The sequence below is a fragment of the Notolabrus celidotus genome, chromosome 13, assembly GCF_009762535.1.
Source record: "Notolabrus celidotus isolate fNotCel1 chromosome 13, fNotCel1.pri, whole genome shotgun sequence".
Taxonomy (NCBI): domain Eukaryota; kingdom Metazoa; phylum Chordata; class Actinopteri; order Labriformes; family Labridae; genus Notolabrus; species Notolabrus celidotus.
Window position 1 is genome coordinate 1,391,678 of NC_048284.1, and position 14,901 is coordinate 1,406,578.

At 44.5% G+C, this 14,901-nt stretch overlaps 1 protein-coding gene across 1 annotated transcript in view; it reads left to right on the forward strand.

Moving 5' to 3' along the window:
• Positions 1 to 2,480: 2,480 nt before the first annotated feature.
• Positions 2,481 to 14,901, forward strand: part of LOC117823865 (kinesin-like protein KIF26A) — a 70,947-nt gene continuing 58,526 nt past the window's right edge. Inside the window, exon 1 of the mRNA XM_034699121.1 lies at positions 2,481 to 3,617. Coding sequence (XP_034555012.1) covers positions 3,561 to 3,617 — 57 coding nt within the window. The 5' untranslated portion in view covers positions 2,481 to 3,560. The remainder of the gene's footprint in view (positions 3,618 to 14,901) is intronic.

A 14,901-nucleotide genomic window follows, 5' to 3' on the forward strand; every position in this document is an offset into this window, starting at 1 on the left:
TCTGAGCAAGGAACCGGTTCCGGAAGGGCCTCTTGAGCAAGGAACTGGTGTTGGCAGGACCTCTGAGCAAGGAACTGGTGTTGGCAGGACCTCTGAGCAAGGAACCGGTTCCGGAAGGGCCTCTTGAGCAAGGAACTGGTGTTGGCAGGACCTCTGAGCAAGGAACTGGTGTTGGCAGGACCTCTGAGCAAGGAACTGGTGTTGGAAGGACCTCTTAGCAATGAACTGGTTAACGCACTCTGCTGGAACAGGTAGCAGATGGCGCTGTGCCAGAACAGGTAGCAGACGGTGCTCTGTGGAGCTGGGCAGTGGTAACAGAGGCAGTTGGGGGCCCCCGATTACCATGTCTCTTTTCATTGCCACTTCAGGTACCTGGAAAACTTAGAGTCGGCCTGGGAACCAACGGAAAACCAGGAGAAGGAGTTGGCCTGGGAGTGGGCCTGGGAAACCTTTAAATGTTGTCGGCCTTGGAGCCGACAGTGGAGCCAGAGCTGGTGCCAACTTAGGAGCAGACACAGGGGTCGCCTTTTTGGACAATAAAAATGGGGGGAACACCCAAGGGCAAGAAGTAAATCGTAACCAGACAGAAGGTGCAAGTTATCTTGGCCTGGGAACTGAAGGGGGAACCAAGAGCTGGGGTCAGCCTGGGATCAGGCAGGGAACCAGGAGCTGGAGTCACCCTCAGAGCCAACCATGGAGCTGGGACTGGTGTTGGCCAGGGAGCTGACCATATTGCTGGTTCTTGCCTGGGAACTTACTGTTGCACCAGCCTCAGGTTTTGTCTTAGAGTTCGGACTTTAATCTCAGAATTCTGGCTTTTTTCTTAGAGTCCTGACTTTATTTTCAGAATTCTGACTTTAATCTCAGATTCCTGACTTTTGTCTTTCAATTCTGACTTTAATCTCAGAATTCTGTCTTTAATCCAACAATTCCAGTTGCCCTAATCCTCTTCTGTAAGACACACTTTCACTTTCACACTGCAGTTATGTAACTCGTGTCAGAGCAGAGGATCTCATCAGCCTTCACTTCCTTTCTTGAGTCTGAAAGTTCACGCTTCAGTGACATTATTCTCCTCACATAGTCCTCTCTGACACACACACACACACACACACACACACACACACACACACACACACACACACACACAAACTCTCACTGTGTTGGAAGCAGAGATTTCATCACCAGCTGACAGAGACTGAAGCTGCCTCTCTGACAGCACATGAAGAAGCATCGCTGAATATTCAGAGTGTGAATTAAAGTTTATTCATAAAGTTAATTTATTAGCAGAGATGTACTCTCAGTACTGGAACACGACTCGCGGACGCAGACCGGACTACAGGAGATACACAGTGAGTATCACACAGCTCATGAGCTTCCTGTCAACTCCTCGCTGAGGTTTGGATATATAATCCTGAAAACAAACCTCTCAGATTCAAACACTCATTTTCAAAGTGTCTGCAAAGAGAGGAACCTTATTCTTTTTAACAATTTCATATTTACTCTTGTACGTTGAAGTTTGAGTCTTTGACCTCAGGGGATTTTCTCTCTCTTGCTTTATCAGCTTCACCTGCATCAGTTTTTACTTCCTGTGTGCAGAAGCTTGAATAAAAGATCAGGTTGTTGTAGAATTTGCTGTTCATCGTGTAGCTGTTTAAGACTTGGTGTCACGATGACTTCACTTTGATAATTTGATGTAAGGATGTAGGCACCACAACATCTCCAACTGAGTCTAACCTGTCAAGAGATGCTTCTGTTAACTTTTGAATCCTTCTTTTTTTGTATCTTGGTTTTTATTTCCTGCTTTATTTTGTAGTGTTTTGCTTTGAGTCTTGTGTTCTTGTTTTCCTTGTGTTTCCTGTTTTATTTTGTAATTCTCGCTCCCTGTATGTCTGGTTTAGTTTTACTTCCTGCCCAGGCAACTTAAGCCAAACTGATTTCCCATTTGCCATGCGTCATTCTCACAGTCACCTGACAAATGCGTCCTCCCAAGATGCAAGATTTCTGGGCTCTTTAAGTCAACTCACGTTATAGCGATCAAAACTTAATTGCAGCAGCAGGACATTGTATTTGGCGTTCATGTGCTGACATAGACTGTATAAAACATGGACATAGTCTCTGTGACGTCACCTATCTGTTCCTGAAGTAGAGTTTTGAAGCCTGTTGTTGGCGGATGCTATATTTGAAATGCTGACTCATCCTAACGTCTGTCAAGCTAGTTTTTAGCTAACGAGGTGGAGTTGAGGCCTTTAGCCTCTTCGCTAACAGCTACAGTGTTCCTGCCTCAAGTCAAGTCAGCTGTGCCGCTAGTTGTGCAAAATGTCTAATTATATCTTCAGAACTGTACAGTGTGTGCAGATAGATAGATGAGCGATTCAGACCAAAAACATTTTTTGAACCAGGCTGTAAAAATGTTTATTTCTGCTGCAAAGAACTGTTTTTTTTAAATTAGTGTGTATGTGGTCTCTGGTACTTCTGGAGCCAGCCTCAAGTGGACACTTGAGGAATTGCAGTTTTTAAATACTTCCACAGAGGTTGCTGCTTGGGGGCTGAACCTCATCACACCTCATTGATTAACTTTACATGTAGAAATTGAGTAAGGATGACAAAATATCTTAAACTCCTATAATTGGAGCTTGCAAGTGCATGCTGGGTAGGTTTTGGTAAATTGACTCAGGGCCTGAATACAGAGCTCATGTCAGCTACATGACTCATTAGCCTGACAGTAATGTTACTCCATGTTGTTGAAATGTGCCATCGTCTCATTAAAACATTAGATACAGTTTCTCATCAAGTCCCCTCAAAGTTCAACCGGATGCCTCTACAGGCCTGGAGCACCTGAGTTGTAAAGTCTTTTTGGTGCTTATGTTTTAATTTTGCATTCTTTGTGTATTGCAGCATGTTTGCTGTTTGGCGTTTTGCATGTATTTAAAAACTTGCATCATTTCTGACTTTGCTGCATGTTTTTTGCCAATCAGTGGTGAATCACTAACAAACATTCACTAAATAAGTCCTAGAAATCTAAGGGGAGTGATACTGTGAAGACGTAGGTAGGAGATTGTTAAGGAAGCAACAGGTCCAGAGCCAGGTGAGTCCTCAGTGGGAGCCAATGAACCAGTAGGTGGAGGTTTAAAGGGCCAGCAGGTCAGAATTAACAGGACGTTAGATGTTAGGTACACATAAGGACACGGACGGATCTGTCTCTGAGATATATTGCCTATGTCCATTCCAACGTCTCATTGAATGAATGAGGGCTGTGAAGATAGCAGTAAGGTCTACAGGAAAACACACACTAATGTTAAAAAGTTCAACAGACTGAATGAAACCAAAGCCCAGACTCAGGCGAGTTTCCTCTGTGGCTGCAGGTGGTGGAGGGTGAGACTCCTTTTCACCTGGGCCGAAGGAAGCGTCTTCACTCGGCAGGAGAGGATGAAGACGAGTCGACGAGCTGCGCATCACGGCCCAACCCCGAGGGCTCGCTGTCAGCCAGCGAACTGAGCCACTACGGCGAGCCGGAGGAGGAGGGGGAGGAGCTTCAGAGGCTGTGTCAGCGCTGCCACATCATGACGTCACACCTGAACAGACAAGCTGCTGCTCTGGCCGACACTGCAGCTCTGAAGGTGAGACACAATGCTACACTGTCATAAAGTTACAGATTCAACGAAACCTGTTCTGATAAGGCAGCCAATGAGAGAGAGGCTGGACTCAAGGTTGGCTGAGTCGGCTGTTACGATCATTGTGAAGCAGGATTCATCAAGTAAGCCCACTCACAGGGAACATGAGCTGCGTTTAGACCATCCTGAGGCAGGTTAGTTCAACAGGTTGTTGCAACAGTAATCCATTATGTGTTTGGGGGCTTTTAAGAGGAGATAAGATACCCCTTTATTCATCCCACGACGGGAAAATTCATGGAGTTACAGCAGCAAACAAGAAGGTGTACAGTACAAGAATTTCAACAAGAATATATATAGAAAAGAAATGTTCATCAGAGACGACAGCTTGGTCATAATTCTCCTGTCAGCCACCACCTTCACAGGGTCCAGGACTGAGCTGGCCTTCTTCCCCAGTTAGTTCAGTCTGGCTCTCCTGTATCCTGTCCGCCCACAGCAGGTGAAATCCTTCCAATGTGGCGTTCGTGTCCGGTGTTAGCTCTGTTAGCATGATGCTACTCTGGTGCTGGGTTAGCTCGTCCACCTTATCGTAGATAGATCTTACATTCCCCATAACGGTGGGTGGAAGGACAGGTCCATGTCGTCTTTTTTAAGCTTGCACCTCAGGACCAGCACGTCATCCTTGCCTCCTTCTCCTCAGCTAGCAGGGAAACATCGGGCCTAGCATCGTTTAGCATCGACATGCTACGGGCTGCTAACAGCTGATCTTGTATGTTAGCAGTGTTACCATTTTAATCCCCAGAACTACTATTTCAGGAACTAAATGGTTCCTGTGCCCCCATTGTTGTCTGTGTTTCGACCACGGGCTGAAGTCCCGGGAAGATTATTCAAATCAGGTCAGTGACGTATGGAGAATAAAAAACATAATTGCACTACACCACAAGACCAGCAGAGGGCAGTAACACAAAGACAAAGGCATTCGACAAAGATGACACCATAGAAGGAGACGGGCAGGCAGGTATCATAATGAGCGACACTACAGTTAGCCTGTTAGCATAAAGGAGATTACTCTTGTGCTGTTTCAGATCTACAGTAGAGTAGCAAAGCCAGTTCAACAAAGCCATGTCAGAGATCGACCGGTGTTTCAGTTTAAACAGCGACCCTGTGAACTGGAGACTCTCAGCCGGATGCATCCCTCATAAACGTCTTTAGACCATCATTAAATATCTGATGAGGATATTTTGAAATCTTAATAAAAACTAAACTAGTTTGCATTCCCAGGAACTCCCTCTGTGTTTCAACAGCTGTGTAAACTCCACAAACACTGATATGAGACATGAGAAACTGTGCCTTTAATTAATATAGGAAACATTTCTGTCTTTAAATGTTAAATAATGGTGCAGCTGAGTGCAGAGAGAAGTGCTCTCCAGCTTCACTTTCTGTCCTGGTGCTGTTTCCTCAGAGTCTCTGTCGTGTCGAGGTCTCGCCTCACACCGAGACGTTAGCTTGACGTTGAGCTCGACTGTCAGGGTTTTCTGCCGGGGCGAGAGAGCTTCACTTTCAGTGGAGTTAACTCTCTCTCTGATTTATTCCATCATCTGACTTCACCGCCTCTCTCTTTAACTCTCCATCCTCACCCAGTCGTTTGCTCTGCTGAACATGTCGTACCGTGATGTTCTTCTGCTACATTTATAAAGAACATTTCACATTAAGTGAAGGTTTCTGTGATTTGAAGACATTTCTTTGTATGTTAAAGTTGTAGTTTGGGGTTTTCTGAAGAGTCATTGTTTGAGGTATTCATCAACACTCACCAAAGAATTGTGCAGCTTTTGCACCTCTTAAATCTGTGCAAACTTCTCTTGAGCTTCTTTTATCTACATAAGGAGCGGGTCTTCCGCCATCTTGTTTCTACAGCAGCTCAGAGCGGACAAACTAGTTCTTCTGGATAGTTTCAAATAAACACAAGATCCTTTTATTGTTCTACAGAGCATGACTGTATCCAACCAGCAGGAAAACTTGTGCTTAATGAAGTAAGAAACATCAGCAACATCTCTCTGTTAGAGTTCCCTTTTTCAAACCTGCAGGAGATTAAAACAAAGCGCTCATTCATAAACTGTCTGAACAGCTGGAGTAAAATCTGACCTCTGGTTGAACCTCAGATTATGTTCATGATGATTTAAAACCAGTTAGTTTGACCACAGCAGCCTCTAGTGGCCGTAACAAGAACTGCACCAAGAGCTGCTTCTGTCCTGATACCTGATAGGTCAAATCACAGATGGAGAGAAGCTGATTGGTGCTCAGGGTTCAAACCGGACTGAAGGTTTCAGGTCAGTGGAGCAGGAAGTGAAAGCCCCGCTGCAGTAAAAGCCCTGAGGTCCTGCTCCGTCAGCAGAAAGGTGACTCAGTCAGCAGGAGCTTTATGAGTGTGATGATCAAATCTTTGTGAGCCGGACTGGAAGTGCTGAGTGTCAGGTTCTGGGTCGGCCGGGCAGATTATTATTATTCAGATTATTATCCCAGCAGGGATTAAAGAGAATACTGATGGACGTTTTCACAGGTTTAGAAACAAAGTGCAGGAGAACGGTTTCTGTTAATCTCATTTTAAATATCTTGAGGAGATTTTGTGGCACAAGGAATATTTTTCATGGTGTTTAATGCTTTTACTGCAAAAAAACGATTCCTTGAATGAGTCCTCTTTGACTCAAAGCCCCTCCAGTCTGAGCTGAGACTCTGTGGACGGTGAAAAACAGACCCTGAGACTTTATTTAGACCTGGTCCTCATGCTGCAGTTACCCCTTTTCGACCAAGGCAGTTTCAGCGCCGGTTCGGAGCTGGTGCTCAATTGAGAACCGTTTTTTCGTGTTTCGACTGCGAGTGAACCAGGTTCCAGAGTGGTTCCAACTCTTTGCTGGTCTAGCACCGCGAACCCATTACGTCAGGGGCGAGGGGCGAGGGGCGGGGTTGCTGTGATCAAAAACACCTAGCCAAACGTGTTTCCTCCATCGTCCTGCAGCCAAAAAATCAAAGAGAGTAATGGATTCCGAGGCAAAGCAGCGGTCGGCCGAGGAGACAAGGTGCCGTTGTCCGCCATCTTTGTTGTTGTGAGGGAAACTTCAAGCTAGCGCTGCTGGGCAAAGCGGTCACGTAAATTTGACGTCATGACGTGCGTCTTCCACGGGCTGAGGACCCTTTAGGTTCCTAGTGTTTGTGTTGGAGCTCTGGAGCTGCTGGATTTGTGTTTTTCTGTGCCCCGGGTTTAAAGCGTGAACACTCAGCAGCTCAGTATTTAGAGACAGCAGCGTGTATGAAAGGAATGAATTAGACTCTGATATGAGTTCACTGCAGCCTCGCCCTCGCTCTGTCAACACACATCTCCTTCAACAAGACCGCCGAGCAGCCCGAGTGAAGACGAGTTCGGAGATCTCAGTCGCTCCTCGCTACACTAACAAGCCTCAGACGAGTCAGGCCTGTGGGGGGTCAAACAGAGCCCTGCAGGAGACCAAGTGGTGCAGGGACTTTCTCTTCTTTCTGCAGTGATTCTCTTTCACCTCTGTTACTGAAGAAACACTTTACAACAACTTTATTACTGTCTGTTCGAACATGTAGTGAGCTCTTTCTGTTGAAAATTAAAAAACACCAACGGGCAGAGTTCAGACTCTTTCCAAACAGAGCCGGTCTAGACCGTACTCTATGTTCTATTGTTAACAAAGACCCAACATCAAGACCGGATCAGATCCAGTCCCATCTTCCAGAGAGGACTCAGTCTGATCTCATCTTAATCCACCATGAGCAGAGCACTTTGCAGCATTTAGCAAGTTACAGTGGCAAGGACAAACTTCCTTTAACAGGCAGAAACCTCCAGCAGGACCAGACTCATGTTAGACACACATCTGCTGAGACCTACCGTGTTGGAGAGAGGGATAGAGGGAGATGAAGAGAGAGAGAGATGAAGAACGATTACAAACAGAAAGTGTTTTCTGAAATAAGATATAAAGATAAATGTTTTTGTACCAGGCTTTGAACATGTTTATTTCTGCTGTACAGTTTTTAACATGGGGCTCTATGGGGACTGACTCACTTTAGGAGGCAGCCTCTAGTGGACACTTGAGGAACTGCAGTTTTGGGGACATTTTGCCTGTCACTTTTCATTATAATGGACTTTTACAATCACATGAAACACATTGAATCTTGAAAATTGTTGTAATGGTTCCCATGAAAACAAAAAATATAAAATGTTGTTTGTGAAACTAATATTTTACTTCTTAATGAACGTATTGCATTTTTATGATTTAAGAATAAATGTCTGGCTGATGTTTTAGAAATAGCTGCTTAAAAGAATCTGAAGGACCCCCTGCAGTTCTGCAAAGTACCACTAGAGGGGTTGGGACCCTGTTTGAGAAACACAGATCCAGGCAGTATTAAGTCATTAAAGAACAAACCTCATCAAAAAAACAAACAACCAGAAGGAGGAGGAGGAGAGGTTTGAGATTAGAGAGAATCCCTTTATGTGAGACGGTCTGACCTCAGGTCTGTTGTTGCAGAAGCACAGATCTGGACTGTTTCCCTCTTTTCAATCTTTTGTTCATTTTCTCAACACTTTCTTTTTTTGGGGGGTGTCAGGGCCTTGAGGACAGATGTCCTGCTGTGAGGAGCCTCAGAGTAGGCTGTGTGGGACTGATAACACTGAGTGTGTGTGTGTGTGTGTGTGTGTGTGTTTCACCTGCTGCCTCACTTCAGAGCTGCTGGACGCCACTCTATTTTGAACGGACAGAGACGAGTGTGTTCTCTTATCCACCATCCAGTGAGACTGCAGCAGGTCTTTAATGTGAGAGAAGTTTGACTTATCCAGGAAATCTTTTCCCGCTAAGCTGTCAGTCATATGTCATATGATGCTGGGGGCGGAGTTTAAGCCTTTTAGTCCATGTTCAGGAAGTATAAAATGTCTGATCAGTGTCAGTCTGGTGGGCAGTTATGTAAGGGACAATGTTTGGTTAGCAGGTAGTTATGGGAAACAGAGTCCTGACACGTTGGTAAAAGCATTGATTAAAAGATTATTTTTGTTGATTTAAATGATTTTAAAAATATTCCCAGTGATTCCTCCTCAGTGATCGGTCCATGGTGATGGATTCTTCTCTGCCTGTGTCGGTGGATTGAACATGAAACTGTCCTCATTCAGCTCTCCTTCTTCTCTGAGCTCTGAGGTTCACACACCTTTAAAAAGAAACTAATGTCACAACTTTGAACCCTGCTGCTATCATCACCACCGCTCAGGGTTTAACTTTCTTTGTAGAGATCGCTAACCTGAAGTTTCTCTCACCTGCTCCGCTCCTTCATCATATTGATGGACAGGATCCAACATGAAAATGTCCGTCCGTCAAGAAGCAGAAGCTAAATGTGTCTGAACTCTTCTCAGTGGATTGATTTGACATGACGTGTGACCAGTTGGTCTCTGATGTTGCTCATGTTAGCAAAAGTTAATAACCGTCATCAAGGGGTGTAGTGGCAACTTTAAGCAAAAACCTTCTTTGCCACTTCTGCAGGGCGTGATATTTCTGACTCGTGCGTAAAACAGGTTTACTCAAAAAATTTAATTGATGCCGTATAAAATTAAACAAACTGAGAACTAATTGAAATGGAGCGCCGCCTGCAAGCTAGTTCAGGCAGACAACTCGAGCTGCGCTCATTCATACTGACACGTCATCATCCTCCCTACTAGTTGATCTCAACATCCCCTCATTGGCGGTCTATTTAACCTGCAAGTCTCCCTGTCTCTGCCTCTGCTTTGCAAGTGCTCCTGCTGTCCTGCTCAGTGCTGTGTGAAAACCTTTGTACCCACCTCCTCCCCGGCATCCACCTGCGGGCTCCGAGTGGGGTTAGTCCTCTCTCATTACTCCTAAATGTCTTTATCTTAAGTAAACTTGAGTTGTCTGACTGAACTATCATCAAACAAAAATCCCTTCTCTAGTCTCTAAAATATTTCCACAAAAGCGACAAAACTTTAAAAAACTAAAACAAAGCTACGGTTAGAAAATATGCTGTCCTTGTCCTGCTCAGGTGAAAGCACACATTGCATCGCACATGCTCAGTTGCTCCCATTTAGCAGCACCAATTAGTGTACCTGCACCATGACAATTAAAGGCACATACACTCAAATTACTCTATGGCTCTAACAAGGGGTTTAGACCAATCAGAATCAAGCATTTTACATAACCAGAAGACCAGTAAGAAAGCCAAAACTTGATCATATTGATGGACAGGATCCAAGATGGAAATGTCCGTAGCTTGCAGATTAAGCCTGCTAACAGAAGCTAACATTTTACCTCACCTTACGGTCTATGGTGTCAACAAGCAGAAGCTAAATGTGCCTTTTCTGCAGATTGATTTGACATGACGTGTGATCAGTTTGCCTCTGGTGTTGCTCATGTTAGTGAAAGTTAATAACCGTTGTCAAGGGGTGTAGACCAATCAGAATGAAGCATTTTACAGAGCCTGAAGATCAATAAGAAAGCCGAGTATTATCATGAGATACTTCTTATGACTCGCTGACGGACAGGGATCCCTGGTTAATGCGACAGCACTTTTCAGGAGTTCCACATTATCTGTTTCTTTCAGGTCCTCTTTCCTGACCTGCAGTCAGTTTTATCCGCGCTGTAGTTAACTTCTTTGATTTAGCTTCACACATTAACGCTGACACTATTAGATACCTGTTTGCTCAGACTCACTGGAAACAAACTGAACAGAACTGAGAGACCGCGTTAGGATGTTCTTTTCTCGGCGGTCTGCAGGTTCTCACGTCTGACAAAATGAACCCCAGCACAGAGACGTTCTCCGCCCGCAGCGCTCGTGATTAATGAGATAATTAGAGCCGAGGGAGGCCGGTTCAGCTTTTACCTTCAGCAACATCAAACACACTTTGAGAGAGTAATTAGCATTCACACACTCTCCCGCTCACACAGAGGAGAATCAGAGCGGTGATTAATGAACGTGTCGCTTGAAATGAATCAATTTTCTCCATTCAGAAAACAAACTGACCCGTGGACAGACGGAGAGAGAGAGAGAGAGAGAGAGAGAGAGAGAGAGAGAGAGAGAGAGAGAGAGAGAGAGAGAGAGAGAGAGAGAGAGAGAGAGAGAGAGAGAGAGAGAGAGAGAGAGACTGAGAGAGACTGAGAGAGAGAGAGAGAGAGAGAGAGAGAGAGAGAGAGAGAGATGTTTGAGGAAATGTTTGAGGAAATGTTTGAGGAAATGTTTGAGTTTGTTCGAGCAAAACCCAGAGGAGGTTTTTTTTTTTATTTTGGGGAAATTTTTACAACATTCAGTCAAATTCTGCCAAAAATAAAATCCATGAAGAACCCGGAGCTGAAATCCAGTTTTTATGACACGTTTCTTGTTGACGAAGTATAGTTTGTGTTGAGTTTGGCGCCCCCTGTGGACAAAGTGGTAAATGTTCTCCCTGTCTGATTTTGTCCGGGGGATTTTCAAGAATTTTTTTGTGCAGAACATCCAATCCTGCTTCCTCTAGAGGTGTCAAAGACAACTTTCCAATCCCTTCGTCTAACACCGACCTTTCAGGAGTTACCCGGGACTTCCACCAGTCTGGTCCATCTTCGATCCGCTGCGGTCCACCAGCTCCGTGCTCTCTTGCCAATCAACACCGACCGGTTGTGTTTTCAGAACAGAGCATGGAGCAGGACCGCCGGACAGCTGGAGTCATGTGACCGAGGTTTCACCGCAGTAATCCCTGAATCAAGGATTCTCCTCCTCCTCCTCTCCTCATCCATGTTGTCTTTCTGGTCCTCTGAAAACCTCTGACCTGTTGACTCCAGGCCTGGCTCCGCTCATCATGACTTTGGTTTGTTGTTGTAGTTAAGTGAAATACGATCTGGTGATAACACAGAGTGTTTTATTCTGAAAATTAACCGAATGTTTTCATTTTGTTTTGGTGAAACCTGACTTCCTGTCCCGCTCCATCTGCTCTGTTGAGATTGATGCGTCGTGCTCCGGCATCCGGCACAAATAGAAGTCTTAGGTATCTGGAAACAGAGCGGATCCAGTGGAAGTTAACACATTGACTAGAATAGAAACCTATCAGATCGGAGACCGTTAAACTCAGACTCTGAAGCTCCTCTGTTTGAAGTCCTCTCTCCTGAAAGAGTAAATAAATCTAGATCCAGTGTTTCTGAGAGTGGAGCGGCGGCACAGAAGTTGTCGTGTGCAGCTGCTGCTGTGACGCCCCGCCGTCGCCTCCACTGAACAGAGGAAAGATTTACAGCACAGACGTGTGGAGGCAGAAAGAACCAGACTCTGCTGGTCTGCAGTCAGACCTGGAAGCATCTTCAGGAGGAATCAGAGGACGCAGAGAGCTGAGCGGACTCTACAGGTCAGTTTTTACTTTGAAAGACGCAGCAGCTCCTGAGCTCTGAGGATTAAGTGTAGTGTGATGTTTGTAGAGAGAAATCATCAATGTTGTCAGACTCTTAGAGTAACACCGTGAGCCTGTCAGGGACTAAAACAAGAGCTTTAAGAGGACTCACTTTGATCCATGGAGGGTCATGTTGCAGATGTTACAGCCTGCTTACCTGCTGCAGGATGAACAAATCTGCATGAGTGATTGTAAATGTGTCTACCTTGGCTTTTAAGACCAGGAATGATTTTAAAGTAGACACAACGATGCTTCTACTTAGAAATAGAACTGTTTTCGTGTGTTTTTACTCCTCTGGTTTAAAATCCACGTCTCAGTGAAATCAGACTCTGCAGAACTTTGTGATTTTTGGGGGATTTTTCTAAACTTGAATCCGGTTTGTTGCCCTGATGAATTCCTCCTGACTTCAGCCTGAACTTTAAGCTGCTGTTTGACCCCCTGCCGGCTGCCCTGCAGGACAAGAGCAGAGGTCAAAGGTCAAACAAAGAAGCTGTAAAAGCTGAGCGGAGCTGCAGCGGCGGTGCTTCACAATGACCTCAGGGCCCTTTAGACTCTCTGTGTATCTTCTACATGCTGCTCCTGGTGTCACTGCAGGCGTCTGATTGGCTGTCTGAGTGTGATGTTATGGAGCACGCTGACACTTGTGGTGGAGCTGACCTGCACTCGTGATCCCGACAGACTGACTGTAAATCTGCCTCTTCAGACGCTGACAGCTTTTATGTCCTGCTGCTGCCGCCGTGTGTGCGTGTGTATGTGTGTGTGTGTGCATGTGTGTGTGTATCCGAGCAGCTGCTTGATAGACGGCTGAGAGGCAGATCATTCTTTGTGATGGGAGATGAATACGCTGCAGACGGAGCAGCTGCTGGTTCATAAACTTTATGGAGTCGGTCTCAAATCTTTTGTTGCTGCAGAAAACTCCAAACAAACATTTTCATTTAAAACTTCTCTAATCTCTTTTTACTGAAATGTTCTGATGATTTTTTTCAAAAGTCTCCTTGAAGTTTTCCTTCTCTTTGAAAGTTTTTGTCGTCTTCAAGTTTTCTCAACGTCATCACACAGATGTGTCTTAGAGCGTTTTCTCTGCAAGTCCCTCTTTGAATAGACGGTTTCATGACAAACTTGTAGTGTTATAGTCAAGACCACATTAACCGAGACCAAGACATGTCTGAGACCAGAGTGCACCGAGACGAAGGCATTTAGTACGGTGGCCCTGAGAGCTCAAAGCTCTGAAACTTAAAGGCCCTGTGAGGAGTTTTGAACTGGCTGAGAAACAGACTGAAAATGATACTGATGCCTCTTTATGACCTTCAATAGCAAACAAGACCATCAGCAGCAACACTGACACCTTCTCTGTTGTAATTTTTGATGCCTGAAACCGCCCTGGGGGTGTATGTGCCAGACCAGATGATGGACATCTTGCTTCAGAAACAGCCTTTCTTTGACTGTTTTCATAGAAAATAATCACACTGCCTGATAAACTTGACTGTTGAACACAACAGGATGAGGCTTTTGTTGAAAACACTACTTCTGCATGTATAGGACAAGAGATAAGAGGTATCACTTTGTCCACAAGGGGGCGCCAGAATTGATACAAAGCAAAAGTTCCTCACAGCAGCTTTAAGGAAACATCTTCATCAATTTGATAACACATGAGCAGCATTCAGAAAACATGCTGCAAAGACCGCAACACAACGGAAGTGTTTCCAGAGGACACTTGAAAGTGATGCACACGTCCAGACACGCTTGTTGATGATGCAGATTTTGAGTCACAGCGCTATAAAGGTTCTCTTACTGTCAGTGGTGTTGGAAAATGAGATAAAACAGTAAGTGTTTTTGATTTATTTTAACATTGTGATCGCATGATTCAGCCTATTGCAGTGATCTGCTGTTAAACATGCGATCACAATGTTAAAATAAATCAAAAACACTTTCTGTTTTATCTCATTTTCCAACACCACTGATGGTAAGAGAACCTTAATAGTGCTGTGACTCAAAATCTGCATCATCAACAAGCATGTCCGGACGTGTGCATCGCATTTAAGTGTCCTCTGGAAACGCTTCTGTTGTGTTGTGGTCTTTGCATCATGTTTTCTAAAGGCTGCGCATGTGTTGTCAAATTGATGAAGATGTTTTCTTAAAGCAAACCTAAATAAAATAAACAAAAGTATTTTACTTTGTTAACTCTCATGATGATTTTTCTTTGATATATATGGTCTTGGTCTTCGGTCTCAGTCCCTAAATTACGGTGGCCCTGAGAGCTCCCAGCACTGCAACTTAAGAAAACACATGCAAAAAACAAAACACAAGCAAATTAAATACAATTGTCTTTGTTGCCTTTCTTTTGACGTGCTGTGAGAGACTTTTGACTCCTTAAGTTTCATTTTGGTCGTCGTTAGTTTAACTTTCGCTTTAGATTAGAGTTCAAACTGTGTGTTCTGATCTCAGGAGAGGTCTGAGGTCGCACCAACCAGAAAATTAAACCAGAAATTAAACCTTTGGGCTTAAAAATTTGGATTTACAGCAGAAGCAAATAAATACTCAGCCCAGGAGTTAAATCCCTGCTGTTATCACGTCTCCACCGATGAAGGCAGACTAAATATTTCAGGACAAACATCGTACAAAAGCGCTGAAAAACATTTGGAAGTCATGCAGTCATACATGTTTTGTATTTACAGTAAATTGAATAAGATCAGATTCCAAAGGAAGCATTTCTAACTCAGTGTTACATGAATATCTGAAGCCACTTTTGAATTCTGGACAATCCCCAGAATGTCCTGTTCACACAGGTCGTCTGTCTGAGAGGAGGAGGAGAGGTGTTCAGTAACATGTGTGAGGACGTCCCTGCAGCTCAAACACAACAAGACAACACAGAGC